The sequence below is a fragment of the Maniola hyperantus genome, chromosome 20 (genome assembly GCF_902806685.2).
Source record: "Maniola hyperantus chromosome 20, iAphHyp1.2, whole genome shotgun sequence".
In the NCBI taxonomy this organism is placed as follows: Eukaryota; Metazoa; Arthropoda; class Insecta; order Lepidoptera; family Nymphalidae; genus Maniola; species Maniola hyperantus.
In genome coordinates, this window is record NC_048555.1 from 8,713,715 (window position 1) to 8,735,940 (window position 22,226).

At 40.8% G+C, this 22,226-nt stretch overlaps 3 protein-coding genes across 3 annotated transcripts in view; 1 reads left to right on the forward strand and 2 right to left on the reverse strand.

Moving 5' to 3' along the window:
- Window positions 1–686, reverse strand: part of Bdp1 (transcription factor TFIIIB component B'' homolog Bdp1) — a 9,902-nt gene extending 9,216 nt beyond the window's left edge. The window contains 1 exon segment of the mRNA XM_069505536.1: window positions 1–686. Coding sequence (XP_069361637.1) covers window positions 1–524 — 524 coding nt within the window. The 5' untranslated portion in view covers window positions 525–686.
- Secp43 (tRNA Selenocysteine associated protein) overlaps window positions 1–22,226 on the forward strand; it is a 414,926-nt gene that overhangs the window by 15,958 nt on the left and 376,742 nt on the right. The window lies entirely within an intron of this gene.
- Window positions 3,213–22,226, reverse strand: part of LOC117991854 (potassium/sodium hyperpolarization-activated cyclic nucleotide-gated channel 2-like) — a 264,983-nt gene continuing 245,969 nt past the window's right edge. The window contains 17 exon segments of the mRNA XM_034979490.2: window positions 3,213–4,471; window positions 4,473–4,499; window positions 4,501–4,533; window positions 4,535–4,723; window positions 4,725–4,759; window positions 4,762–4,797; window positions 4,800–4,817; window positions 4,820–4,849; window positions 4,852–4,887; window positions 4,890–4,928; window positions 5,069–5,089; window positions 5,092–5,332; window positions 6,119–6,337; window positions 6,645–6,794; window positions 8,516–8,653; window positions 9,990–10,126; window positions 10,402–10,565. Coding sequence (XP_034835381.1) covers window positions 4,298–4,471; window positions 4,473–4,499; window positions 4,501–4,533; window positions 4,535–4,723; window positions 4,725–4,759; window positions 4,762–4,797; window positions 4,800–4,817; window positions 4,820–4,849; window positions 4,852–4,887; window positions 4,890–4,928; window positions 5,069–5,089; window positions 5,092–5,332; window positions 6,119–6,337; window positions 6,645–6,794; window positions 8,516–8,653; window positions 9,990–10,126; window positions 10,402–10,565 — 1,687 coding nt within the window. The 3' untranslated portion in view covers window positions 3,213–4,297.

A 22,226-nucleotide genomic window follows, 5' to 3' on the forward strand; every position in this document is an offset into this window, starting at 1 on the left:
ACAATTCTCTCTGCAATTTGTAACTCATTATTTTCACTTATTTTATGTGCAGTGGGTGTAGCTCGCTGAGGAGTGTGAGGCCTCTGCAGATCTAAATTCTTGCTTACTTTAGGCGATGGGGCAATAGGGGATGCGAACGTTTTCCTATGGCTATCCCTCCATGCAGGGGAAGCGAACACGTTTGAGGAATTTTTCTTGTTATCTACTAATGAGTGAACTTTTTCTGGAGTGTGCAGAACTCTCGACGTACTTGAATTGCTTAGGGTTTCTCCTATCGTGGTTCCACTTAAACTCGGTGGTTTTTCTGATGTAATTAATTTTTCGGTCGCATTATGACCAATGTTTTCAAGAGTTTTAGATTCGGTCACATTTTTAGCACGCGGCGACTTATGCTCATTCAAAGGAGTGCGGGGACTTTTAGTAGATTTCTCGGCATCTTTCACTTTGTTCTCTGCTACCACAGCGTTTTTTCTTCTTGGTGGCAAAGAAGTAACAGCTTTTATTCTAGCTCTTCGAGTTGACATGATGGAATTTGCTATAAAACCATTTATAGCAAAAGTTAGTATGAAGTATTAAACTGTGCTTATTGTAATGTTTATCGCATAATCAATTAAATCCTAGTTTTAAAATTAATTTCTTGGAAATTTATTATTTTAAATTACTATATAAGCCATTGCACACACGATTACAGATGACATATAGACTAAAGAGTATTGACCACAGAGTACTTTTTTGGTATTGACATATTAGACAAATCCAAGTGACAGTTGTCAAACTGTCAATTTTTGCCATATTTTTCCCAACAGGTTTTACAGCTCTGGGTTCTAGTCTTTTGTAGTTAAGTAATGGTGGCACCACATGCTTGCGACTAACAGCAAACAACGAGCATTGCCAAGCGTGTGGACGGGTGTTTGCGTTTGCTTACCTTCGCTTGGAGCGGCTTGCCGTTAACCATTATTAGTGCAGTGTAAATGCACCTTAAGATAAATTGGCGCGAATCTGTCATGATGAAGTTGGTAGAACAAAAATTATAATAATTTTGATTTTGCCGCCTTTTTATTACTCTGCACGAGCTCTGCACTCTGCTAGTGTTTATTATATCTTTGCCACGACTTTGCCGCCGTGGGTAATACGTGCTGTCTATTCGGCAGTCTGCTTCCTCGTTATTCGAAGTTTTGGATTTTTTGTGTCGAATAATAGTTACATAACTATGCAAAATATTATTTTAAATATAATCATGTTTCGCTGCCAGCATTTCTTTCCTCTGTTTACAGTACACACACTCTCTATGGCAAGATTATATCCAATTCTTTGGGTTCCATAGAGGTGTCTGGTTTAACAGAGGCAAGAAATGAATGGTCCATGCATAGTCCCAGCCAAGTGCCGGTTTCTCTTTTTTCCCAGAGACAGTGGGACGACATTATTTGCAAAACGACATTTGACACTTTACTAGCAAACGCAAATTCTAAAAAAGACCGTGCTCGTCTTCTCGCTGTCTCTGCAAAAGAGTCCGGCTACTGGCTACATGCTCTTCCCTCTGCCAACTTGGGCACTATGTTAGACCATACGACACTTTCTGTTCTCATTGGTCTTAGGCTTGGCGCCACAATAAACCAGCCTCACCGTTGCCACTGCGGTGACTGCGTCGACGCCTTCGGCCACCATGGGCTCTCCTGTTCGAGAAGCGGCTGGACGCTTCTCCCGCCTTAGTACCCTTAACGACGTCATCCGGAGTCGCCTTGCCACCGCCCATGTGCCAGCTGTACAGAACCTATGGTTTGGCACGTAGCGATGGCAAGAGACCTGATGGGTATGACGCTCGTACCGTGGAAGATGGGCAGGTCGCTTGTTGGGGATGCAACTTGTGTAACACTTTAGCTGCATCCCACATTCAGGCGACCTCCTCTGTGGCGGGTGCAGCGGCCATTCAAAGGGGTAATGCTGCCAGCATCTTGGGTACAATGCCTCGCTGCGGTGGTCTCGATGAGGTTTTAGATTTAAGTTTTATTAATAGTTTGTTTCTATCAGATTTTCCTTTCTAATAAAGAAAAACCACATACATTATTTCTACATTATATAATGCAGCCAGTATTCTTGGCACCATTCCACGCGGTCATGATTTATATAGTAATTAGATAAGGCTAGCTTTAAGTTTTATTGTAATAATAAAAAATAAAAAAAAATTATTTCAGGTAAGTAATAAAACAAGACAGGTATGTTTTCTCATTCTTTAATGCATTTCCTCTAATTTTTTGACAGCGATGAGCACTTTTGGTGAAAATAGATACCAGAAATCAGTATAATATAACTATTTAATAATTAACAGTATCAATAAAAAAAAACTCTCGATTTAATATTATAGGTTTCTCTTTGCTTTTATTCAGCAGCTCAACTTCACAATAAAAATAGATCTCTCCTATAAAATTTATATAATTTACAAAAGCGGTTAGATAAAACAACAATAAATAAATGCCTCTGGGGGTTAAAACGCAATTATATCCTCTCTTCGTAGATAAATTGACAGGCGTTACTCTGTTTAGTTCAACAGTATTAAGTTTAGGTATATTATAACGTCTCCGAGTACAAAGTGTGTGTTGGTTTGGTTGTGTTAGTCGCCAAAACTGAGAACTATAGGCTGCATTCATCTACTCATAAGCTACTGCGTATTGGTTCGTCATTCATTAACTATATTATTTTGGCTAAAAGTCAACATTTGCAAAATTAAGCTTTACAAACTGTCATGACACTATAAGAATTAGTCAACGATGAAACGTGCCAAAAGATGCGGCGCCGGCGGCGGTCGGCTCAACGTCTACTCTACTTACTCTAACCGTAGGATATGTTAATCGTTGCGGTTATCTATTTATGCTAAGAAAGTTAAAAGGTCGTGAGTGCTTGCAAAACCACTAATCGCAGAAACCTGCCAGAAAAAAGCGCTATAGATAGAATAAAATAACATCTCAATCCAATTAAATGATAGTATAAGCATCGTTCATGCATGTGTGCGTGTACTCCCGCCGCACCGTGCGGCGCAGAGCCGTGTCGAGTAGCGCCGAGCCGGCAGAGGCGCGCTCGCCAGTCGCAGCCCCCTGCTGCTCTATCACATACCGCTACATCTATTAGAATAAGATCCTGTATTGTGTTTTTTCAAATGTTTACTTTGTGTTGTGTGCAATAAAGTGTCCATAAAATAAAAATAAATACCGCATTCGTCCGAATTTTGTTATCGCTCCGCCTACTTACTCATACTAAATGATCACTATCGACAATAAATTATTTTCACCTACAATTAAACATGTACGAAGTGTTTGTAGTGCATCGAGAACGAGACTCGAGTCGCGCTCGCGCGATAATGACTGGGACCGCTCCCGCGAGCGTCCCCTATCACTTCTATATAAAAACGAACCACGCTAAAGGCGAATCCTTGTTGGTATTACAATATTTACATAAAGTACTGGTTCGAAGCGCTACTGATCCACCTCTACTTAGGAAACCGAGACAACGGTAGGTCTGATATCGGTAGTTAACTACTTAATATTAATAAAATAAGAAAGCGTCTGTGTGCTATGGAATCGTGAGGTTTGTTACATGATTGTGCGTCGCTTGTGCAGCGCCGGTGCGCGCGATCAACGCGCCCATGCGCCCGCGCGGCGTGCGCGCGCCCGTGGCTCCCGCTAACGTTCGAGGTATGGCAAATTCAGGATTCATCTAAGGCAGCGGGGCAGGCATGCGCGCACGACGCGCGGCTGCGCGACGATCTACACTCGTCTACGCTCCACACTTTACATATTTAACAAATCAAATATTTAATATCGTCGTTTTCGTCCACTATCGGGAACATTCTAAGTATTACATTATCAACGTTCCTAGTCCCGCGAACGATCACTACGCATCCGTCAACAATATAGTTCTATTTCGTACGCCAACAGAGCATTAATAGTGATATCTTTACATTTCGTCTAGTCTATATAATAATCATCTCTTTAGTGGCAAGGTATCTCTATAAAGACTCAATAGTTTCGTCCTTCAATATAATAACAGGTATAATCTATTCAACTGGATACTTCACGTATCCCCCTTCCTCGCAGCGTCAATGATATAAAATTTAACCTAAATTATAACACAGGAGAATTAAGTATAAGATCACAAATGATATTCAGCGGGCGCGGTGGGCGCGCGCCCGGCGAAGTCGCAGCTATAATACTTCGTGTCTACGCTACAACTAGCGAGGCGACGCGCGCTCGCACTAAGCCTAGTATGCTATCGGTCGGGCCTCGGCCTAGCACAGCGTGCGGCGTCAGGGGGCGATGCCGGCGTCCGACTTGTGGAAGGCGGCCGCGCCGGCCAGCGGCGGCGCCGGCGCCTGCGCCGAGCTGAAGTCGTGCTCTGGACTTGGGGCGCGGCAGCGCGGCGGCCACGCCAGGCCAGGCAGCGCCACGCCCGCCATGCGGCACGACGCGGCCTGCAGCGGCGTGCAGCGCCAGCCCTAGCGAGCGCTCCAGACAGGCGCGCCACGCTGTCGTCCGACAGGCCTCACGTGCTCCTCCTCGGCCGCCAGCGCGTTCACCACCGCGTTGATGGTGTTGCCCTCCGACGTGGTGTCGTCCTCCCCGGTGGCGCCACCAGGTTGGGGGTTCTTGCCGATCTTGTTCAGCCGCTCGGCGGCCACGCTTTCCATGGTCCGCCGCATCAGAGGGTACTGGTCTAGCACCGCGTTAAAGTGCGTCCACGGATAAGGAGAAAAGATTACAGTAGGTTCGGCGCGGACGGAAGCGACACGCCGGGCGTTGGTCAAAGACAGATTTCGCCGAAGTAGGACCATCGGAGAGGCTCGTCGCCACCTCACCGTGGCCATGACGATATCCACGATACCTTCTTGAATGAGGACATTTTATTACCGATGGTTCCTTCTTTGATGATGATGTCACCTGAAAAACAGGAACCATTCAGAATATGGCACAATAGAATAGAATAGAATATATTTTATTCAAGTTAAGTTTTACAAGTAAATCCTACTTAGAGTACTGTATAGATAGCTAAATGTTAATAATGATAATATTAAAATTACCCGGCTGGAAGACGTCATACGTAATTTGGTAACGACGTCTGATACAAAATTAGAATCAGCATTTGCAAAAAATGGCACAGAAGCTACAAGGGATCGGCAGTTGTAATTGATGACGTCTTCTCGTAGCTTTTCGCTCAGTTCGCCAAGAATCAATTCCTCGTCGAAGAACTTCCCTTGGTATCGGTTTCGAAGTACTTCCGTGATTCTCTGACTCATTTCGCGAGGCAGTTTTCGGTATGCCATATACTCTTCTACTTGTTTGACCTGTAACGTAAAATGAGATTTATTAAATGCTATTTATTCAAATACAAAAAAGTTTCTCCATTGTTAATCTAGTGTATATTTAAATTCTAAAACACATTTAAATTTTAGGCACACCCCAATTGATTGCTGAAAAATATCAATTGTGCACTTACAAATCACAAGGAAATTTCTCCGATTCTTACTGTACTGCAATACTTGATTAAACTCTATCTACGATTGGACCATTTATGCCAGGCAGATGATGGATTAGTGGGGTATATGAATGTACCAGGGTTTTTGTGGAAATATGAAAGAAGAAAGCTGTCATGAACACCCATTAGTGATAAATTAGTGAATCTCGATTACAACAATAAAACAATGTTTAAACAAATATGACGCAAGTTATTTATGGAATGATAGGAAGATGTGCAAATAAATGAAACGGTGTGAAATAAACAAAACTAAATATAAAAAAGACCACGAAACGACCATTCACTCTATACTCACGTCGAGTTTCTGAAACAGGCAATAAGGACTTTAGGATTAGCTGTTGAAATGATAGCGGTGACGTTGATTATAATATATAAACGAAAAATCATTTATCTGCACAAAATCGAAGCTAGATATTAGGTAGGTACCTATAATATTATTATGATCATTTTATACATCACTATTGATCGGTTAACAATGTAGGTGTTCATAACAACTCATATTCTCATGACTGTTTTAGTTGTGGTCGTTGTTTTATTGAGGGTTTCTGTTAGGATTGTGTATGAAGAATAAATACTAACTAAAGAAATTAATTACCTTTTCACGGTACTGTCTTCTTGATGAGTCGAGACTCTGAATGAGATTGGTAGCGTGACCGAGAAACAGGGCATAGCAAGTGGCACCGGAGATCATGGAGAGCATCGTGAGCCACATGTCCGTCAGCGACTGCGGGGGAAACCGCCCGTACCCGATGCACAGCATGTGAGACATCGCCTTGAATAACGCCCACGAGTATTGTTCCAGCCAATAGGCTTCCTGTAAAACACGATATAAAACTGTCAAAACATAATGGAAAGAAACGAGTAAAGGTTCATCATCATTAAGCAAGCGATCTAAATGGCTAAATCTGGTTTAAGTTAGTTAGGTATATCAGGTGTCTTAGATATCTATAAGGAGGTCGAGGATCTTGATAATTTAGATTGAGATCTACCAGAGGAAACTGACAATGCATTTGCGGCCGCTGAGTAAAATTTTGGAAACATATTTTTACTTCAATTACTGGCAATAAGGCATTTCAAGAAGAATTAGTATGACAGAAAAAAATTAATGTATTAAAACTGACCTGTAATTCATTTATAGCAACCCAAGAATTTGGAGGAAATCCCTGGAGCATTGGAACGAGGAACTGTAAACATCCGGACCAGTGTCCGATTAACAACATCATGCAGATGAGGTTGAATATCCGCATGAACACCGACGCCATATTGAGGAACTGAGGAAAGGACACGTAACATTAATATCACATTAGTCGGATAGTATCGCCTCTAGAGGAAGCCGTGCGGACTGCGCGCGACAAGGACGCTCGAGTTCAAGCATCGCGATGATATCTACCGATGGATTCTTAAACAGTGAGAAATAAAACATGAACGCGTGAGACTTGGTCGTCGAGCGAGCATGCGATCGCGAGGCGGGCCTGCGGGCAGGGCAAGCCCGAGCCGCCGCAGCCGCGCCCTGCCCGCCGCCCGCGCGCCTCCCGCGCGGCCGCCGGCTGACGGGGTCGGAAACAGAAACGCCAACGAAAGAGAGGAAGCGAAGCGAGCGCAGGCGGTTGTAAGGACGCCGGGCGGCGCCGGCAGCATGCTAAGCGGGCGAACGAGCACATGCGCGCCGGCTCGCGCCGACCCTGGTTACCTTAAAGATCAGATTGCTTTTGGTGTCACCCCTCGTTTTTGGCGACGTCGGAGGAGCTGAGCCTTCCCCTTCTTTCCGTGCGCTTTTTTTGAAGATTCTGCAAGATCTAGAAAACAAGCGAGAAATACGAGATAGTAGGAAGAGAGCCAGGCGCGCCCGGAGCGCGGGCGGGGTCGGCAGTCGGAGACGTCGCGGGGTGTGCGGAGCGGGGCGGGGGGCGCGTGCGGCACACAGGATGCACTAACACCGAGCGGACGCGGGCTAGGCCCCTAAGCTACGACGCGGCGAATCGCATGCGGCACCTGCGAGGCGAGGTCGCGCGAGGCGGCGGCGTCCGCGGCGCCCGGCTCGTCGCTCGGCTGCGGAGCGGGGCTCATCTGCACACAACAGCGTCACTCGACGTCGCCACCACCCTCCCCGAACTCCACTTCTCTCTGACTCTCCGCACACTACTACTGTGAGGTTTCACCTACTACGTGGCTAATTATCTGGTACATATTGGTGCATTATTATTTCATTATTTCGCTTCTATGGTCTTCGTGTTTGGGGTGCCGATAACTCTAGTGACGGAAATAATATTTGATTCACCGTTATTTTGGCTAATCATCTAAATGGGTATTTTATTTTCGCGGATCAAGCGTAAAACTACTTTTTAAATCATGATGTTAGTGGATCGCGAATCTCGTTATTAGGTACTATAGTTTAACATGTAATTCGAAAAATTCGGCGTCAGCGCATCTTCTAAAGGCTTTGAAAAGCAGCAAAATAAGAAACAAATTGGCAAATCAAATATCACGTGAATGTGGGGAGACGGTTTGGATCGGCAAACTAGACGCGGCGGACACGGCGCGGCGCGGCGCTGGCGCTAAGAAAGAGATAGATATCTCGAGTGAGAGCGTGCTCAGGCAGAAAGAAGCTTGCAGAGAAGCAGTAGAGAAGTGCAGAGCGGGACGTGGGGCTCGCATTCAGTGGAGGGGGGGACATGGTACAGTAGAGGATCACAACAAACTCCAATGACACGTCATTAGGATCGCTACTGACTAGAAACATTTTAGAATTTTTATAGTAAGTAGGATTAATATGTTGCACACCTTAAATTTATTTACAAGGATTTATTATCTCCAATCAACATTACACAAACATTTTAAAAACATATTCCAATATTAGATAATATCATTAAAATTATGTTAGGTGTCAATTCAATGTTAGTTTATGTGAGCGTAATGTGTTGGTTAGGGCAGTGTTAGTGGACAAGTAATAAAATGAGCAAAAAGTTGAAAGCTAAAAGAAATGAGGGCTTACATATACTTCCTCCCATTGTGACACATATCGGACTAGCCTGGAAAGTCGGAGTAGTCGTACCAGCGATAAAAGTTTTGCTAACCGTAGTATCCTTAGCGCTCGACCGGCGTGAAGAATTTGAAAGCTTTCACTAAAGTCCTGTAAACATAACCAAAACGATGTTATAACAGTGCTTATATTTACTCGGTCGGTCCTTTTCGTGTCGCTAAAAGAGCTAGAGCACCAAGACTCAATGCCTAACATTTTTATACATGAGAAGTGTACAAAACATGCATACTTGCTGATAATTATAAGTAGGGTTAAAATTACGTCAGCCAAAGAAAAGGCTGAAGCATTACACTTTTACATATTATAATTACCTATGTATTAAACAATTAATTATTATGTATAATGTTAGTGAAGCCGATTCGTAAATTTATGTAAAATTTATAAATTTTTGTAAATATTAATAGGTCCATCTATAATATCTAAATATATTATAGTTATTTTCGATATGGCATCACTTCCAGTTTATAAACAGTTGTATAAGTAAATACATAAAAGTACAATATAATAAATACAATTTGTAAACATTAATATCATCTATAAAATATTATAGGTAGTTATTTGCGATATGGTATCACTTTCCAGTCTATGAACCGTAGCAAGCGTAGTAAGCTTTTGGTTCATTATAATGAACCGTAGGTTATTATTAGTAAATATATACTTTTACTTTATATATTATAAATAATAATATAAATATTACAATTTGGTCGTGTTGCGTATTAATTTATGCATAATGAATACAAACTCTATACGTGCTGATTAAGATATGACAAAAGAAGCTAAAACCAATATAAGGTTGATAATAAAATGCCATTGTAATTCATGCAATCAATAAAATAGATGTTAAAGTGTTAAGAAATAGTTTCATAGAGTTTAACGTGCATATCAGTAATCACTTGGTGGCTTAAGAGAATCCAGAAGAAAAGAATGTGATAATTTTAAGAACAGACAGTGCACAAAGAAGAAATGTGCTCAGTAAAGGCCATAACTTTAAAAAGATTTCGGTATCCCATACGATCAGAAAATCACCTAAAGATAACAGCGATGAAGCGAAGAAGGGTAAAATAGAATGATATTACATCAGATTCATATGGGTTACGAATGATTGATTTCGTGCAGATAATATAATATAGATTATAGTTGTGAAATTTTTAAATAAAAATTGAAGATGTTTCTAGAGTGCGACAATCAAACCTCTGCAAGGTTTCACATAAACCTTTAGAATACGAGAGATTAAACCAAACACGAAGGCGCGTTGAACGTTCTCGTGGCAGTTGGGTAAGAATCACAATGAGATACAAAAAATACCACAAAACAAAAAATTGACACTATAAAACAAATTAACACCCAAGCTGAAACAGAATCAACAACATAAAAGACAGATTAAAACTAGTAATAGGAACACGGCCAAATTGCAACGTACGTTTACCTGATTGAAGATTAGGAATATATAATCTAGTGGTATGCTAGAGATGAGGTCGAGGAAGAACCACGTCCTCAAATAGTGCTTCGCTATTAACTTGGGATCTAATATCACTTGTTCTGCATTATCTTGCTGCATAATTCCTGAAAGTAGAAACGAAATACATATATGAAGATATAAAAAATGTTGAATCAGACTACTGCAGCTAATAGTTTCATCATCAACTATGTTTTTTAAACATCCCGTGGGAACCATTTATTTTGCTGGGAAAAAAGTATCCTATGTCCGTCTCTAGAGTACAAGATATCTTTATCTCAAGTGAAAAGGTAACTGACAGAGAAAGCACACTTTCGTATCCATAAAATTAGATATTAATAATAATAATTGATATGAATTGGTATAAATAAAAGTAACTGACCTGTTCTAAAATTAACAACGATATCTATAAGAAATATGGTGTCTGATAGACAGTTGAAGGCTATCCATCGTGTGCTGAGGTCGTCATTGAAGAAGGAGATGGCGACGGGTAGTATGATGAGGTTGGCCACCAACAACAGTAGCATACAAAGATCCCAGTAGAATCTGAAACCAAATAAAAAATAACGTTGAAAAAGTTTTTATGGAAAACTAGGAGATCGCCCACTGAGATGGTCACTCATAAATCACCAAATTTATTACCGTGTGATACACGATTCTATGGCGTTCTCAAAACTAAGGCAATAAATCTAAAACAAAGAAAGAAAAATAAAAAGGCGACCATAAATTTTAAATACAGCAAAAACAAATTATCGAGAGTAGAGAGTGCGTTTGTTAATAAAGACGTCAAGAAATGCGTGAGTTATTTTAAAATTTCTGGCTAAACACGGCAAAAACTAATACTAAATGGCAACCATATGTCTGGGGACAAATAACAGGCGACAAGTATCTCCGAACTAATGTGGACAGATTTTTGGAGGTGGGGCCTGGAACGCAATTTTGTTTTCGGCCAATAGGGTAATTTTGTGCGCAAGAGGAGACCAACCAGAGTACCGTACTCCCCTGTGTGTTTTTGGTTTTCAGAGAACTGTGGGCGTGACGAAACACGACCACGGGGACCTTTAAGGAGAACTGGAAAAAGAACGGAGGACAGTCAAGGCAGGATTTCGGCTCGGGTCGGAAGTACAAATCCCAGCGCGAACCTCGCGACCTCGTCCATTCGAGATATTTTGAGCTTCCTTTGCAAAATTGGAGTGTAGATTAAAATTATAGTATAGTGTATTGTTAAAATTTGTCCTGAGAAATAAGATAAGGTTATAGAGACAGTGTGTTCGGGCCAGCGGCGGTTTAATGGTGAAGTACCCAGATTATTATATTTAGTGTAAATTTTGAAAGTAGTTCCACAACTTTTAAGCTTATAAAATTGATTAACCGGTATACCTAGATGAAATAGATCTAGAAAATAATCTAGAAGACCAATATCATGCTAGACGTAGGCAATGGTCTCAACCCTGGGCTTGGATGGAGTGGACCACGGGTTTAGCGTGTGAAAATTTCATATTATACCTAATCACCGCATTGTGTATGCATAGTCGCGAGAAGTGGGGGCGTATTGTGAACCTCGCGAGTAGGTTTAAATTAGAAAGAATATACCGAAAGTGGTTTTAACCGGACAAGTTGTGTAACTAGGTTCAGATGTATTTAGAATAAATACTTGTGCTAGATTATGTATATAACCGTGTGTACAGTGTGTCTTTAACTCTAATTCGTTTTTAGGAATAAAATTTAAGAAATCTCTCTTAAATTTTATGACATATTATGTGTGTAATTGATTGTGAAATAAACTGCGCGGCCGTAAGGGTTTTTAAAGTTTAAATGTTCGTTTTTCCCTTCTAAATAGATTGGCCTAGGAAGCGAACATTTGGCGGGTTTTAAATGTAACAAACACATTTAAAATTCCGTCTAAATCACAATACCAGTTTCTTTTTTTTCTAAAAATACTCAACTGTGAGAGTAAATAAAACAACTTATTTACCAGAAATAAAAGCATTTGAGTATAAATATCATCTTTTATTTATCACGTCTAGATACCTTCTATAGACATTTAATAATGGAGCTCAAATTCATTTTAGAGGTAAAACGATCGAACTGTGTGTGTTCAAAAATGCCGTAGATACATGGTTCCATGTGTCGGACTCCAATATTAAATCTCTCATATTACCTATATCACGACTCTTACTATTAAGTAAAGTTTAGGCTAGTTCCTTTTTTTTCAGCAGTACACCGAATTCACAATAATAGCTCTTACCTAGCAATAAATAAGAAATAGAATAAGGTTGGCAGACTAACGCAGTCAGATGGAACGCCTCTTGTCAAAAATACACATTGACTTGTTGGGCAAAATCACACAAATATTTTGGATAATGTGGTGTGTTTTGAACTATCAGCTACCACGATACCATCACCATCATCATGAGCAACCCTCGCCGGCTCACTACTGAGCGCGGGCTCCATAGAGAACTCTCAGGTTGCGGTTTACCTCACGATGTTTTCTCTCTACGGTGAACCAAGTGATATTTAATTAAGTTGAATACATACAACTACGAAAGGCTAAAGGTATTTGTCGAGTTCGAGCCATCGAACTTCGAGTAGATGGCAGACGTTTTAACATTTAGGATATCACGACGTATAAACAGTATGCTGTGAAGGGGAACGAGCATCTTCGGGTAACGGGACAATGGGTAAACAATAGAGCAGGTACAGACCTTTTTTTTTCTTGTGTCTTTTCTTTTGCACCGAACTTCGGGGCAAATGTGGCTGGCGAACTGTGTGACACACGAGGCATTATTTTGGAAGTAATTAATTTGATACGTCCGACGTATAAAAGTCTGGTTTTCCCCAGACTAAAGGCACACGGTTGATTCTGGCGGCATCCGGCGGTGACGAATCGGGCACACTCATACATGTCATGTCTTATCCGGCTGGACTACCCGAACGATAGGTTGGCCAACCTATTACATAACTGAACAAATATATACATATATACAAATGCCATGGTGCTGAGGCTAGCTTCCGAGCTCATAAAAATAACCTTGCTCCCATACAAGGCAATTGAACGCTTCGTAGCGAAAAAGGGTAGTCCGCCGAGGCCTCGATAACAATGGATAAAGGCTAGTTTCTAGCGTAGGGATTTCCCCTGCCTTAAGACTCGTCAGTCGGTTTAAAGTGATGGCCCAATCTGGCTAAATACACATGCCAACTGATTCTCCTCACTACCAGGTCGTTCTAAACTAGCTGATCTCTCTCCTAAAGGGACATTTTGAGAAGTCAAATGACTCAAAATAGTAGAATCAATTGGAAAAAGCTTCATGAGCAAACTCGCGAAAACCTGGTAGAAGGTCAAGATGTCCATGTGTCCGCCCAACGCAATGTGCCTGGCAGATTAAATTTGCCACACGTGAGATAACATGTTATTCCGAATGCCAACAGTGTCCCTAAGTTCAGCCTAGCTATTTTGTTAAATTTCCTCTCTATATAGCCGATCATTGAAAGAAGCAGAGACGATCACCGTACCATCACAGAATTTTGATGCCGAGCGACCAGAATCTATGTATGTATTCGAATTAACGATATGACTAGATTATAGAAAAAAAAAAAAAAAATAGAACACAACGTAGGAAGTCGTGATTGGGTATATGAGAGCAAAATCTTATAAACAAATAAAAAGAGGTTAGAGGACACACTGTGCATGTTATTATGTTTATATGTTGTACATTTACATTTATTTTAGGTATAAGAAGGAGCAGAAATAAGCTGTATGTCTTATAAATGTACAATTTACAGGTTTTCAGAAGATACTGCAGAGAATCGAGCTATTATTCCTTGCTTATTTCTTAGGCTTAAAATTTCTTCAAACCTAGAGAATTCATATAATAGAAACACATCTCAGACATATGATTGCAAATTAGTATTAATAATATAGAAATTTTAAAAATACGGCTTCGCGTCTTACGAAAGTATTCAAATATAATTTAAGTTGGCACTTGAGTAGGTAGAACGAAAAGGGACGAATTGAAAAAAAAAAAAAAGATGCCTGCAGGTAGAAAAACACGTAGAACAAAGCAAGTGGGTACGCGGCAGAGCGAAGCTAGCCCAGTAGAATCGAGCGAGCAAACGTCGACCTTAGGGAATACTACATTAGAGTTGATTTTGAAAAAAATCACCGAATTCGAAACGAAATTACAACAGCTGAGTTCGAACGCAGGCCAAAACGAAAACGCGAGTGTTTCGTCACATCAGACAATAGGAGTAAGTGAAAGCGGAAAATCTGATAGACAAGGGGTTAGTCTAGACACCGCGAGCACAAGTACAGCGTTTGCTGAAACCCGAAACTTGTTTGTAGTACAACCGTCGGTTACCAAACCAAATTTTGACGGAAAGCCATTCAATAATCCCATCACCTTTTTAAAACGATTAAAAAAATATATAAAGGCAGTAAACGGGGCAGATCGGGAGATTGATATCGCGCTAGGTTGCATTTCGGGGAATGCACGAAAGGTTATGGAACTATATTCGAAAGAGTGGACTTCATTCGCTGATTTTGAAACCGATTTTAGGCGGAACTATTGGACCGAACAAATCCAAGAATCTGTTAGATATAGGTTGATAAATGCAGTATACTCGAGCGATTCAGGTATGACGATGTCTGAGCATTTCGCTGAGCAGGCAGAATCGATGCAATCATTAACCATTGCTTTTAGCGAGCGCGATTTGGTAAATTCCATTATGCGTCATTATGCTATAGACATACAACGTCTATGGTTTACTAGAACTGAAGTAGTTAGCATTATGAACGGGGCAAAGTTCCTCAGAGACATAGAACAAAATATTGTTGAAAAACCTAGGGGGGTTATGAGAGGTGGTATGAATAGTAATTATAGAGGTGGTAGGCGATACAATGAACCGCCATCGAGGCGTCCTATCGTAGCGACAATGTCGACAAACAATTGGAGGACTAGGGGAACTTCGACCAGGGGTCGGGGTTACCGTCGATTTGGTTCTAGGGCAAATTTTAGCAGGCCCACGGTATCCGAAACTAAGCAGGTCAGACCGGCTATCACATTCGTGAAAGAGGGCGAAGACTCTGCTGTGTCTAAGAAAGTGGGGGAGGGACCGTCAAAAAACTAGGTCACCCCACACAAAATAGGTCGAATCAATCAATATTGTGTAGAACGGGGGCCAGGGAGACCTCAGAACACGAAAGAGTAGGTGTAGTCTATAAGATCTTAATTAAGAGTGGATGGAAACCGGGACAGAGTCTAGGGATAGGTGAAGGAGGCCTTAAGCGTTTATTGAGGGGCGGTCCCGATAGTGACGAACAGAATTGCCAATTGGAAATTAGTAGCATAGGAGTCTTATTGGAAAACCAGTTTGAGAATATAGCAGAATGTAGCGAGGTAGGCATGTCGTGCGAGGCGTGTACGAAAAGACAATTGAACGTGTATACAATGTTTCATGAACTAGATGAACAAATCGACGTAGGTATTGACTATTCTTTACCTAAATTACCAGAAGTGTGTGTGAGGTTGTACGGAAGGAGTATGAGTGCTCTTATAGATACGGGAAGTCAGATTAGTGGAATAACTAGGGAATTGTACGATTCTATTGTGAGAGAAAATAGGAAACTACCAGAAATCTCTATTCCAGCAATCCAAATACAGGGGGCGTTCGGATCGCGGAGCGAGAGTACAAATCGGTTGGTACTAATAGAGTTTCAGTTAGGTAGCACTTTAGTTGAAGCACCTGTACTAATTATGCGACGTTTACCTAGGTCATTGATACTGGGATATGACTGGCTAGAGCGGGTGAAAGGGATAGTGAACTGTAATGATGAGCGAACATTGACTATAGAACATATGGGAGTTAGATCTTGTGTTAGATTGAATTCCGACTGCGAAATCGAAAGGCGAGAAAGAGAACGAGACGAATGCGGCTACGATTAACTTGATATTAAATCAAGACTCCGGGACTGTGGAACAGAGTGTAGCGAGTAGAGAATTAGAAAGTGAGGAAATTACGGAATTCCAATTGGAAAAATCGAACTTAAGTAATGAACATAGGAAATTCTTATTGCCTGTGTTAAACAAACATCGTAAAGTGTTTACGAAAGGGTTAGGCTTGACTAACAAATATGAACATGTTATTGAGTTAGTAGACGAAACACCTTTTGTGAAGCATAGCTATCCGGTACCTTTGTCATATAGGGAACAAGTTAAAGACGAATTAAATGAATTAGAAAAGCTAGGCGTGATCAGACAGGAGGCAACACCATACTGTAGCCCTCTCACGTTCACGAAAAAACGAGATGAGTCAATAAGACTGTTATTGGACGCGCGCGAGTTAAATAAGAAAATGATAGGAGACGCGGGGGCACCACCCCTCACGTCTGAGATCTTACAATCCTTCCATGGAGTGAACTACATCAGTTTAATTGATTTGAATAATGCTTATTTCCAAATACCTTTGCATAAGGACTCTAGGAAGTACACCGGTTTCTCATTCATGGGAAAGACATATACTTACCGTGTGTTACCTCAAGGATTAAAGACTTCTGTAGCTGGTTTTTCGAGGGCGATGGATTATATTCTAGGAGAGGTACGAGAGTTTTGCGTGAACTATCTGGATGACATAATTATCTTCACCACAGGGGACATAAAGTTGCACTTAGAACATCTAGATCAAGTATTAGATAGGTTAGGCGCCGCAGGCTTAACCGGAAGATTGGAGAAGTGTCGGTTCTTATGTGTAGAAGTGAAGTTGTTAGGGCACATAGTGAATACTAATGGGGTACGTATGGATCCTGAACGGGTTAAAGCCATATTAGACTTCCCTATACCTCGAACTATAAAACAACTACGGGGATTTTTGGGATTAATAAATTATTTCAGAAGGTTTATCTCGAAATATAGCGAGGAAGTTAGACCACTGTGCGACCTGTTGAAACAAAATACAAAATGGTCATGGACACAGGAAATTAACGTTTGTTTTGAAAGAGTTAAGAAGTTATTTATAGACACAGTACTTCTCGTACACCCGAATCCTAAGGGAACTTATTATTTACAAACCGATAGCAGTAACTTAGGGGTTTCAGGGTATGTTTACCAACTGAATTCAGTAGGTGAAGAACAAATATTAGGGTTCTGTAGTAAAGCATTGACAGAGACAGAGCGTAAGTGGACAGTTACCGAACAAGAGCTGTGGGCGATTATTTTTAGTTTGTCTAAGTTTGAAACATATTTGAGAGGGTCAAGGTTAGTGATTAGGACTGATCATAAGAGTCTGATATTCTTGCAGACATGCAAACTATTGAGTGCTAGGATGATACGTTGGGTACACTATATAGGACGGTTTGACTATACAGTTGAACATGTGAAAGGTAAATTAAACACTGTAGCAGATGTGTTGTCTCGACATATAAAGGGAACCACTGACGTATTAACCAACAAGGCCACGGGGCCCGAGATGAATCTATTCAAATCATCATTAGGACGGTTAGTACGAGAGCGATGGGAGGAAATAGGTAGTTATCAAAGACGTGATAAAATCGCTAGTGAGATAATTAGACGCATGCAAATAACGGACACGTCTGAATCTAAATACTACGTGCTTAAGGGAGAGATTCTGTATAAAACAGACATAAGAAAGGATACGTTAAGATTATATGTCCCCGAGGACTTACAAAAAGATTTGATCGTTAGCATACATGAAGAATTAGGTCATTTCGGACGATACAAAGTCTATGCACTGATGAAACGTCGGTACTATTTCTCGAATATGTCTCGTATAATAGGTCGGGTCGTAAGGTCGTGCGAGGCATGCCAAAAGTCGAAACATGTTTTAGAAACTCATACGGGGCCGATTAAATCGGTAATAGCAGAGGAAATAGGAGAACGAGTCTTTTGCGACATTTATGGACCTTTACCAGCGGGAAGGTTTGGTTTTAAATACATATTCGTCATACAAGATGCTTATAGTAAGTTGATCAGGTTATACCCACTACGCCAGGCTAGTGGGAAAGCTACATTAACCTGTGTTAAAAAGTTTCATAGGCAGGTCGCGATTAGAACATTATGCTCGGACAGAGGCGCGAACTTTACTTCGAAGGTGTTCGAGTCAGGTATCCGTCAACTAGGTATCGAATTAACACATACATCTGTTAGGAATCCGCGACCAAATTCGACGGAAAGAGTGAATAAAGAGCTAGGGAGGTTATTCAGGACGTATTGCGATAAATCACACCGTTCGTGGGTAGATCTGCTAGTGGATATAGAAGATTGCTACAACCAGGTAGTACATACTACGACTGGATATTCACCAAATGAGTTAGTATGTGGGAAACGGACCCAGTTATCAACTGACTTTAACGTTGAAGTAGCGACAGGGTCGGACTTGCAAGGGGAGACGTTGGATCAGATTCGACAACATGCGCGACAGAACATAGCTAGGGCGGCCGAACGTAGAGAATTTCATTATAACAAGAACCATAAGTTAATACAGTTCGAAGTAGGCGATTTGGTGAAACTTAAGACTTTTGCAAAGTCAGATGCGGATAAAAAGCTGACAAGGAAATTTATGCGGCTATATGAAGGGCCTTACATAATAGGGGCAGTCCCGTACAATAATGTATATACATTAGTTGACGTTCATTCTGATAAGATCAGAGGTAACTACAATGCCATACACTTGTTTCGCTATTATGTAAACAACTAGAAGGAAGGTAGCTCTAGAGTATAGAAAGGAAGCGAAGAATGTTGACGCCGCGGTCATAAAACGATTAGTTCGAAGTACTCTAACAAAAGGAAATACCCGAGTTGAATAGGTTATTGTCTTGCCTGGGAATATGATGGCTAAGCGTGGGAAATTTAGGATTAGCGTGTGAATATTGTAAAGGAAATAGATTTTTGAAACAACTAATGTTTGATGCAAGGACATAGAGGTTTATTACGTGTATTAAAAAATCGATTTGGGGGCGTGTGAGATGGTCACTCATAAATCACCAAATTTATTACCGTGTGATACACGATTCTATGGCGTTCTCAAAACTAAGGCAATAAATCTAAAACAAAGAAAGAAAAATAAAAAGGCGACCATAAATTTTAAATACAGCAAAAACAAATTATCGAGAGTAGAGAGTGCGTTTGTTAATAAAGACGTCAAGAAATGCGTGAGTTATTTTAAAATTTCTGGCTAAACACGGCAAAAACTAATACTAAATGGCAACCATATGTCTGGGGACAAATAACAGGCGACAAGTATCTCCGAACTAATGTGGACAGATTTTTGGAGGTGGGGCCTGGAACGCAATTTTGTTTTCGGCCAATAGGGTAATTTTGTGCGCAAGAGGAGACCAACCAGAGTACCGTACTCCCCTGTGTGTTTTTGGTTTTCAGAGAACTGTGGGCGTGACGAAACACGACCACGGGGACCTTTAAGGAGAACTGGAAAAAGAACGGAGGACAGTCAAGGCAGGATTTCGGCTCGGGTCGGAAGTACAAATCCCAGCGCGAACCTCGCGACCTCGTCCATTCGAGATATTTTGAGCTTCCTTTGCAAAATTGGAGTGTAGATTAAAATTATAGTATAGTGTATTGTTAAAATTTGTCCTGAGAAATAAGATAAGGTTATAGAGACAGTGTGTTCGAGCCAGCGGCGGTTTAATGGTGAAGTACCCAGATTATTATATTTAGTGTAAATTTTGAAAGTAGTTCCACAACTTTTAAGCTTATAAAATTGATTAACCGGTATACCTAGATGAAATAGATCTAGAAAATAATCTAGAAGACCAATATCATGCTAGACGTAGGCAATGGTCTCAACCCTGGGCTTGGATGGAGTGGACCACGGGTTTAGCGTGTGAAAATTTCATATTATACCTAATCACCGCATTGTGTATGCATAGTCGCGAGAAGTGGGGGCGTATTGTGAACCTCGCGAGTAGGTTTAAATTAGAAAGAATATACCGAAAGTGGTTTTAACCGGACAAGTTGTGTAACTAGGTTCAGATGTATTTAGAATAAATACTTGTGCTAGATTATGTATATAACCGTGTGTACAGTGTGTCTTTAACTCTAATTCGTTTTTAGGAATAAAATTTAAGAAATCTCTCTTAAATTTTATGACATATTATGTGTGTAATTGATTGTGAAATAAACTGCGCGGCCGTAAGGGTTTTTAAAGTTTAAATGTTCGTTTTTCCCTTCTAAATAGATTGGCCTAGGAAGCGAACATTTGGCGGGTTTTAAATGTAACAAACACATTTAAAATTCCGTCTAAATCACAATACCAGTTTCTTTTTTTTCTAAAAATACTCAACTGTGAGAGTAAATAAAACAACTTATTTACCAGAAATAAAAGCATTTGAGTATAAATATCATCTTTTATTTATCACGTCTAGATACCTTCTATAGACATTTAATAATGGAGCTCAAATTCATTTTAGAGGTAAAACGATCGAACTGTGTGTGTTCAAAAATGCCGTAGATACATGGTTCCATGTGTCGGACTCCAATATTAAATCTCTCATATTACCTATATCACGACTCTTACTATTAAGTAAAGTTTAGGCTAGTTCCTTTTTTTTCAGCAGTACACCGAATTCACAATAATAGCTCTTACCTAGCAATAAATAAGAAATAGAATAAAGTTGGCAGACTAACGCAGTCAGATGGAACGCCTCTTGTCAAAAATACACATTGACTTGTTGGGCAAAATCACACAAATATTTTGGATAATGTGGTGTGTTTTGAACTATCAGCTACCACGATACCATCACCATCATCATGAGCAACCCTCGCCGGCTCACTACTGAGCGCGGGCTCCATAGAGAACTCTCAGGTTGCGGTTTACCTCACGATGTTTTCTCTCTACGGTGAACCAAGTGATATTTAATTAAGTTGAATACATACAACTACGAAAGGCTAAAGGTATTTGTCGAGTTCGAGCCATCGAACTTCGAGTAGATGGCAGACGTTTTAACATTTAGGATATCACGACGTATAAACAGTATGCTGTGAAGGGGAACGAGCATCTTCGGGTAACGGGACAATGGGTAAACAATAGAGCAGGTACAGACCTTTTTTTTTCTTGTGTCTTTTCTTTTGCACCGAACTTCGGGGCAAATGTGGCTGGCGAACTGTGTGACACACGAGGCATTATTTTGGAAGTAATTAATTTGATACGTCCGACGTATAAAAGTCTGGTTTTCCCCAGACTAAAGGCACACGGTTGATTCTGGCGGCATCCGGCGGTGACGAATCGGGCACACTCATACATGTCATGTCTTATCCGGCTGGACTACCCGAACGATAGGTTGGCCAACCTATTACATAACTGAACAAATATATACATATATACAAATGCCATGGTGCTGAGGCTAGCTTCCGAGCTCATAAAAATAACCTTGCTCCCATACAAGGCAATTGAACGCTTCGTAGCGAAAAAGGGTAGTCCGCCGAGGCCTCGATAACAATGGATAAAGGCTAGTTTCTAGCGTAGGGATTTCCCCTGCCTTAAGACTCGTCAGTCGGTTTAAAGTGATGGCCCAATCTGGCTAAATACACATGCCAACTGATTCTCCTCACTACCAGGTCGTTCTAAACTAGCTGATCTCTCTCCTAAAGGGACATTTTGAGAAGTCAAATGACTCAAAATAGTAGAATCAATTGGAAAAAGCTTCATGAGCAAACTCGCGAAAACCTGGTAGAAGGTCAAGATGTCCATGTGTCCGCCCAACGCAATGTGCCTGGCAGATTAAATTTGCCACACGTGAGATAACATGTTATTCCGAATGCCAACAGTGTCCCTAAGTTCAGCCTAGCTATTTTGTTAAATTTCCTCTCTATATAGCCGATCATTGAAAGAAGCAGAGACGATCACCGTACCATCACACCACCACAACTTTTTGTAACGATACAGCCGCAAAAGGGACACGACTTAGAATGTGTCGCTGACTCTTGTACTTTTGTCTACGATGTCCACAGGCCTACATACCTAAACGCCTTCTGCGGGCGTAGTTCTAGTCTGGATCTAATAGGCAGATTAAAATGATTGATTATCAAAGTTCACAGAACATATCTTTGCTTCCCCTGAGAACCCTATAAACAAAAGAAGAAGGAGAGGAGAAATGACGCTGTAGCCCAAGTTATTTAGAAAAAAATAGGATAGTTTACGTTATAAATTTCTGACTTCCACAATGATACTACTTATGCG